Source organism: Podarcis gaigeae, assembly GCF_964106915.1.
Source record: "Podarcis gaigeae genome assembly, chromosome: 8".
Lineage (NCBI taxonomy): Eukaryota > Metazoa > Chordata > Lepidosauria > Squamata > Lacertidae > Podarcis > Podarcis gaigeae.
In genome coordinates this window covers 10,643,640-10,652,026 of record NC_139684.1, presented here as the reverse complement: position 1 = coordinate 10,652,026, position 8,387 = coordinate 10,643,640, and the positions used below count along the sequence as shown (strand labels likewise).

The 8,387-nt window shown below is 53.1% G+C and overlaps 1 protein-coding gene across 2 annotated transcripts in view; it reads right to left on the bottom strand.

The window, feature by feature from the left end:
• Positions 1-1,029: 1,029 nt before the first annotated feature.
• The window catches only part of LOC310849649 (anoctamin-7-like), a 28,892-nt gene continuing 21,534 nt past the window's right edge, over positions 1,030-8,387 (bottom strand). Inside the window, exons 20-23 of one of the 2 annotated variants that reach the window (XM_083750175.1) lie at positions 6,722-6,864; positions 6,520-6,610; positions 5,752-5,886; positions 1,030-3,074 (exon numbers count right to left, since the gene is read on the bottom strand). In XM_083750175.1, the coding sequence (XP_083606301.1) occupies positions 3,048-3,074; positions 5,752-5,886; positions 6,520-6,610; positions 6,722-6,864 (396 nt within the window). In that variant the 3' untranslated portion in view covers positions 1,030-3,047. Of the gene's footprint in view, positions 3,075-5,723; positions 5,887-6,519; positions 6,611-6,721; positions 6,865-8,387 lie in introns of both variants that reach the window. The other variant, XM_083750174.1, reaches the window with a different exon arrangement.

The following is an 8,387-nucleotide window of genomic DNA, read 5'->3' as shown; positions in this document are numbered from 1 at the left end:
TCCACAGTGGCTCAGCAGGAGAGCACCTGCTCTGCATGCAGAAGGTCTCCGGTTTGACCCCCATCACCACCCACAGGTAGGATGGGGAATGTTCCCTGCCTGAAACCCTGGAGCAGGCATAGACAAACTCGGCCCTCCAAATGTTTTTTTGAGACTACAATTCCCATCATCCCTGACCACTGGTCCTGTTAGCTAGGGAGGATGGGAGTTGTCGTCTCAAAACATTTGGAGGGCTGAGTTTGCCTATGCCTGCCCTGGAGAGTCATTGCCGCTATTTAGTGCTGCCAAGGCTGAGCTAGAAGGACCAACTGTCTGAACTGGCACAAGGCACCTTCCTATTTGACGAAGCAGCCGCACCAAAGCAACTCTGCACATGCTCAGTTGTCGCCAATTCTTCATCTGTTTCATTTTTTTTTTTTTTTTTTTTTTTGGTGCACCGTTCCTGGAGGTACTGCAATACCAGGTCAATGCATGGAGTGGATGGAGCAAGCCCCTATTCCATCTCCCAATTCCAAAAATCCATTTAATATATAGTCCTCAAATAGAGGACATATCAGATATTAAACTGATAAGAACAGATACTACACTTGATCTTAGCCAAAAGGCCGAGAAGCGATTCTTCTTCATCTGTTTCAAACCAGACTTTGCTCACCTTGACGCAGCAACGGGGGAAGTCACTGAATCTCAACTGCGTCGTCATCCCTGACCACAAGCCCAGCTGGAGTCCGGCAACATCTGGAGGGGCACAGCTGTCCCGTGTCTACACCGAACACTTCCCTGCATCCTCCTCCGAGCTATTTGACTGGGCCAAGGCTGCTTGTTGGCTTGTCTTCAAAACTTCCCTCCCCTGGAGGCTCACAGAGGAGGGTGATGGTGATGAATGAGAGAACGAAGTGGACCCCTCCCCTCTTTTCTGAGCCCCTCCAGGGTAAGACTCCCCTTGGAAGGGAAACTTGACCCCCTCAGGTACAAAAATGCCTGGGGAGAAGCTCTGCTCCTGCTTTCCCTGCCCCACCAAGAATGCACGCGGTTACTCCACATTTTATTCATTCTCCTGTGTGATATACAGAACGTGGGGCAATTCTGGCTGCCGCTGGAGGGTGGGAGAGAGAGAGAGAGAGACCATGCAGGAAGGGGGGGGGTTCACACTGGGCAGCAATAATCGTGCACTGCATGCAGCATGCCCCACCCTCCCAGATCATCATCAGCAAGGGCACACCCCTCCCCTCCTACAATCTGCAGCCCCATATCTCACAGGCTCCCGACTTGGAGCTGAAAGGGGGTTTTGTGGCAGGAAAGGGGGATGTTCCAGGAACCTAAGCCCAGCTCATTTGCAAGGCAAGAACAACAATGGAGGGTTCATCTCCGTTCCCCTCCTGCTTTTCCGCAACCTGCCAGAAGAGAGGGAGGGGAGGAAGAGGAAGAGGAAGAGGTGGCTTTGAGTTCACATAAAACCCGCCAACCAGTGAACCAACAATCTCCAGTGCCAGGGCAGGCTGGCTGTTTCTCCCTTCCTTGCCTGAAGTTTCGAGGTTTCCTTTTTGGTCCTCCTGTGCCAGCTGCTGCCAGGGCTGCCCTTCTCGGTCCCTCTGATGAAAATGTCCCTTGCCTGCTGCTCCAGCTGCCTGGGAAGGCCTGGGTGACACTCAATGGTCAGCCTGACTTCCAGAGTCCTTCCGGACCAGCCCAACCACAGCATCAGTGGACACAGAATGCTCGGCTTCAAATTCCCTGCTTAGCCACAATGCTCGCAGAGGGTCCTCCGCTTGAGGGTCCTTCGGCACGCTTGAGGCGTTGCTTTTCCACAATCAGGAGGGCGTGGGATTAAGATGGTAGTTCTGCACAGCCCCGGATGTGGCACCGAGAGGCTGAACAGAAACCAGAGCAGGAAACCACCAACAGCAGGAAGCTTCTAACTCAAGGCAAAGGAGCCCCTCTTCCAAGCCTCACTTGCACTTTGCCAGTCCAGAAAGGCCAGGTGTTGGTGGGGACGCGACCAAAGAAGACACAGGAACGCAACAATTCAACAGCCACGTTGTGTGGATGCACCGTAAAAAGTGAGTCGGCTGATGATGCTCTTGTGGAAGGCGCTCCTTCCACTTCCTTGCTTCCCCTTGGGCAGGATCAAAACATGAACAATATTCAGCTGTGCGCACTCTGAAGCTCTGCTGCACCTCGAGGATTTCTGCATGCATGGGTATGGCCCTCAATGCTCCCAGGAGAACACCGTTCCTGCAGGTTAAGGGCATCCCTTCCACAAACCCCTGAGAAGGGAAGTGCAGGCAGGTGAGCAAAACAGCACATTAGCTCGGTTTTGCAGCAGGGACGGCGTTTCCACACATCTTAACACGGAAAGCGTGAGTTCTCGAAGCAGCCCGTGGTGGCGGGAATGGCTGGTCCACAAAGACACTGGACTGATATTGCAGACGCGATCCCTCTTATCAGGGATCTGTGGTAGAAACCCTCCGCAGAGGACCTTGCCTGCAAAAGTGCAACCCCGGCCTCCTCTTTCCTTGGCCCAGGAGATGCTGCTGCCGAAACACCCGCTCCTGTCCTCAAGTGAAGCAAAGGCTTCTGGGAGACAATGGCCCTGGGAAGGAGGGGGCCACGCAAGCCAGCCTGTCCTCCAAGCCGTCAGAAGAAGGATCAGCCCTTCCCTTTGGGTTGGAAAGGAACTCGGGTGAAGAAATTGTTGGCGATGTCATTTCCACAGTCCCTGCGGTCCATCTCTGAGGAGCAGGAAAAAGGTCAAGAGGGGAAGGCCAGAGAGGCTAGGCAGGAGGGCCTCAGGACAGCCACGGAAGCAAAGTGGACCTCATTGTAGCAGTGGCGGGGGGTGCAAACGGCATGCAACCCTCCTCACTCCACAAGTCCAGCCTCTCCTGCCCACCTTCCTGGTCCTTGAAGGGGCCACGAGACTCTTGGCTGAGTTTGTGCCAGTGATGGAGCCCTCTAGGAATCCTTCCTCCATTGCCTTGGCTGAGCCTCCTCTTCAACAGGGCCGATGTGTGTGGTCAGAAGTGGCTGCACCTGCGGGGGGCGCTAGTTCACGCTGCTGGGTAAAAGGCTGCTTGCTGTATTGAGAGGAGGAAAAGGAGGAAGAGGTAATAATAACAGTAACCACAAATATGTAATACCAGGGCAGCAGGCTCAGAGGTTTGTGGGAACCAAGAGAGGCGGTCGGGGGACAAAGAGGAAAGTTTCTTTTTCCTTTTCTGACCAATTGGGATGGGGCGCTTTCAGGTTTCTGCCAGAAGCCGTTCCAAGGCTGGATCTACACTGACTGTAGATCCAGCCTTGGAACGGCTTCTGGCAGAGAAACCTGAAAGCGCCCCATCCCACTGGTCACAGACATACTTGGAAAAAGGAAATTTCCTTTGTCCCCCGACCGCCTCCCCCCCTCCTGCTGCTGCTCTGGTTCACATTTTAATAACGCATTACGAGTGTTAAAAGTAGGGTGTAATGTGTCCATATATGTTATCAAAGCAATTCCTTAACCCTTCCTTAACGTTAAAAACAGTGAGTGTAGATCCTCCCCAAAGCACAGAGGCCCAGGGCAGCTTCCAAATGTTGCAACTACGACTGCAAGCTGCGTCCCTGAGCATTGGCCATGCTGGTTGAGGGGACTGACAGGAACTGGGAGTCCAGCCTCACCTGGAGGGTGCCATTTTGGCTGCCTGTGGGTTCTGTGACTCTTATTTCCGTTGGACAAAACCCTCCTCACCCTGGTTCCTGCTTAGCTCGTCACCCAGGGCTCAGCCTTGGCATCAAGAAATAGGTCCTGGGGCCCAGCACTCTCAGACTCTGCTTAAGTGAAGACCAGCCTCCGAGGGGAAAGGGGATCCTCACACAAGAGGGCCAGATTCACTTGAATTGAACAACCTAAATTTGTTGCCATACCAAGAAATCACAACTGCAAAAGAGTGATGGTTTGGCAGCAGTGAGTAGGGGGGCAGTGACCCTGAAATGTGGCTGGGTTGCAAATGGAGGACGGTGTCTCATGGAGCAAGTGCCACTGAGGCACGGCGGTTCCGTGTGACACGGAACATGCCCACGCCCAGCACAAGGTCACTGGGCTGTTCGAGACAGTCGTGACTGGGAATGGATGACCACGCTGCCACGGAGAAGAAACAATTTGTGGGACGGCCTGGAACACAATACTGGACACACCACAGCACGACAACACAGATGGCGCACAGCTACCCAGTAACAGGGGCAGGGCTTAGTTTCAGAAAGGGAAACAGGGATTGCCGACTGCCAACTGCAGGCCCCACCCCACCCTGCCCAGGCACGGAGGGGCTTCTCTTGCAGCGATGCAAGAGGATTCCGTGGGCAGCGGATTCGTGGCTATGCCAGTCCCCAGAAGGCCCTGAGACTCCAGCACGCGGCCTCCCAGGTGCTCCTCAGCCTTGTCCAGGCAGGATGAAGTTCTGATTCCTTGCCGCCTCTCACGCAACGAGGAGGAGTGAGAATTTGTCAGGAAGGCACAGGAGGGGAGTGTGGGGGAAAGGGGCTCCCTGCCCCATCCAACCTCTCTCTCTCTTTTCTCTCAGGCCCAAAGAGTCTCAAACTCTTCCACAACTGTGGGAGTGTAGCAAATACACAGAAAGAAGTTCTGGTTTTGTCGGCCGCACCTCCCGGTGGAGACACCCCAGCCCCTTGCCCTGGATGTGCCGAGAGCAAAGGCAATGCACTCTGCCTATGCCCAGAGGTGCTCTTCTCTGTAGACATCCTACCAAGCCTCCACCCATCCCTAATGGGTGGACATTTTTCCACCTTCGCCGCATCAAGCAGTTGGTCCCTTACCTTTCCCGCCCCGCCCTGGCCACAGTGATCCATGCAATGGTCACTTCCAGGCTTGACTACTGTAATTCGCTCTACGCGGGGCTGCCCTTGAAGCTGTCCCAGAAACTCCAGTGGGTGCAGAATGCTGCAGCGAGGCTCCTCACGGGGTCTCTGCCATGGGAACATATTCACCCAGTGCTTTTCCAGCTGCACTGGCTCCCGGTGGAGTACAGGGTCAGATTGAAGGTGCTACTTTTGACCTTTAAAGCCCTTCACGGCCTAGGACCCGCGTACCTACGGGACCACCTCTCCCGGTATGCCCCACGGAGGACCTTAAGGTCCATAAATAGCAACACCCTAGTGGTCCCGGGCCCTAAGAAAGTCAGATTAGCCTCAACCGGAGCCAGGACCTTTTCAACACTGGCTCCGTCCTGGTGGAACGCTCTGTCTCATGAGACCAGGGCCCTGCAGGATCTGATTTCTTTCCGCAGGGCCTGTAAGACAGAGTTGTTCCGCCAGGCCTTTGGCTTGGAATCAACTTGATCCCCTCCCCCTCTATCCTTTTTCCTTTCTCCTTCTGTGATGAGGCTGCATTTTAATGTTTTAATGTTGTATTTTAATTTTGTTTTTAAGTTGTATTCATTCAACTTGTTTTTATTATTGGTTGTTAGCCACCCTGAACCCGGCCTTGGCTGGGGAGGGGGGGTATAAATAAAATTTATTTTTATTATAATTATAATGAATGGGGAGCAAGGACCAAGAGCAGACCTCGCCTCCTCACAAGGCAACATTTTCGGGAGTGAGTGGAGCAGGCTGGGTTTGTGTGGAAGAATCCCCTCTTGCAGACCCCACCTCTGCGCTCTGCTCCTGCTCCTGGGTTTCTGGTCTTGCAACAAGAAGACGGCACGGACAGGCAGGTGCTTCTTTTGCAAACTGACCTGGTGAGGGGGAGGAGTCGCCACTCACCGTCAGCAGCACATCCTGGTTGTCGGCCAGAGCCTGCTTGGCCAGGTAGCGTTCCCGCTTGATCTTCACCTCCAGGGACTCGGGGATGTCTGGGACCAGCCAGTCGATGAGGCGCAGGCAGAAGAAGACCACATGCTGGGAGCCGGGAGGAAAGTCTCTTTGTGACGCTCAGCCACAAGCCGGTGTGCGTTATTCTCCCCATGCCACAGATGGGAAAACTGAGGCTTGGTTCGAAAGGGAATGCCACTCAGGCCACTCTGATCAGCAATTTAAGATGGAACTCCTGCCAGAGCGGTACCTATTTATCTACTTGCACTTTGAGGTGCTTTCGAACTGCTAGGTTGGCAGGAGCAGGGACCGAGCAACGGGAGCTCACCCCGACGCAGGGATTCGAACCGCCGACCTTCTGATTGGCAAGTCCTAGGCTCTGTGGTTTAACCCACAGCGCCACCCGTGTAAATAGTCATAAATACAGCCACTTGCACCAGGCAGGACACCAACTTCATTTTCCCCCACTTGTCAGGGCCAGCTGCCCTTCCACTAGCCCTACCATGTGCTTATGTCCCCTCAGCCCCCTACTGAGTCAAACCCTTGGGTCCACCTGCCTCTGTGCTGCCTACACGGACTGGGAAATCTCTCCGGGATTTCAGGCAGCAAGTTTCCCCCCAGCCCGACCTGGAAATGCTGCCGGCGGGGCTCGAACCTGCGACCCTCTGCATGCAGGGCGGCTGCCCTACCACCAAGCTACAACCCCCTCAAGACGCTCACCTCGAAGGCAATGATGAAGCCCAGGCGGATGGCCAGCAGCTTCCAGTAGAAGAGAGTTTGGCTCCCATGGGGGTCGCGGAAGGCCTTGTACCTGGGAGGAGAGATGCCATTCCCGTGGGTCAACGGGGCTGGACGTGCATGTATGTGCCAGGATGCATTCCCTGGGGCTGTGCGGGGGGGGGGGTGAGGTCTCTGCTCTCACCGGCACATGGTGTGGTTGCCGTCCACGAAACTGGGCGGGGCGTAGGCCAGGGTGAAGTTCACATAGCCGCGCAGGTGGCTGTCATACTCGTATTGGTACAAGAGGCGAGGGAGAAAGTCCGACGTGAAGGCAATGAGGAAGGCCTGTGGGGAGACAAGGAGACTCATATGGGGGAGGGGGAATGCGGGATCTATGTAGGGCTGCAAATAACCAGAGTGTGGGGGTCAGGTGGGATTGCTATGAGGAATTATGAAAGATGGAGCAAGCCATTTGTGTCAGCAATGAAAGCATTGCGTTGACTGGGTTTGATTCATTGACAAGTTTCTGATCGAATCCCACAAGCCTCTGCACCTGACAGGCACATATAAGCATTCTAAATACAGGCCAGTTGCTTCACCGGGCATCCTCAGTACATAAAGATAGTAGGTTACTTTGATGTAGTTTGTTAATCTTTAGATAGATCTTGGCACTGTGGGTTAAACCACAGAGCCTAGGACTTGCCGATCAGAAGGTCGGCGGTTTGAATCCCCGCGATGGGGTGAGCTGCCGTTGCTCGGTCCCTGCTCCTGCCAACCTAGCAGTTCGAAAGCACGTCAAAGTGCAAGTAGATAAATAGGTACCACTCCAGTGGGAAGGTAAACAGCGTTTCCGTGCACTGCTCTGGTTCGCCACAAGCAGCTTAGTCATGCTGGCCACATGACCCGGAAGCCATACACCGGCTCCCTCGACAAATAAAGCAAGATGAGCACTGCAACCCTAGAGTCGGCCACGACTGGACCTAATGGTCAGGGGTCCTTTACCTTTACCTTAAGGGCCAGGAAGAGAATTCACAAGGAGATGGCAAATACTCTTTCCTTGCCATCCTTCCTTTCCTGCCTGTTTATGACCTCCAGGGTTTTGCTGAATGCATTCCTCTAGTCCTGTTTTATTTACTCTGAACTATGTATGCATGCTCAAGTAGGAAATTAGCTCTTTGTAGTTTTAACTTTGACTTTGTCCCACATGGGGTTTTTTGAAATGTACAGAGGAAATCTGATTGGTTCTTACGAACACTGTGTAAAAAGTTCTTTTGTGAATAAAACGACCTGGGCCGAGCGGTGGACAGTATTATTGTTGGCACTCCTTCCAGAGTCTTGCTGGTCAAGTCTCGTGTGTATTTTATTAATCAGAGTCCAATCCTTCCTTGCTTTGGGAACGCTACAGATCTAGGGGCCCTGTCACACCTCAAGGTGCAGCTAGGATCCTGCGGGTGCTGGGCACAACTCACAGATCCTGAGCCCTTACTCTTGCAGCCTGGCTGCCCAGGTCCCATAGAAGTAAGAGAGTTTTCATAGAAAACCAGACACAGACTCAACTTCCTGCCATGCAAATCATCCCCCGGCCTGATCAGGACTGGGGTAACATGAAGATATTCGCTCAGCACCACTCTCCCCACCACTGTCAGCCAGAAGAAAATTAAGAGCCGTGAAATCAGTTATGATACACTGGACAAAAGATTTTGGATATAATATACAGCTAAAAGAATGGGAGAGGTTGTGGAAAGAAAGAATAAAATTTACAGCATGTATTGTTTTGAAAGAGAATATGATGAAAATGATGTATAGATGGTATATTACACCTGTGAAATTAGCTAAAATGTATGTGGCAAGTAATAAATGTTGGAAAT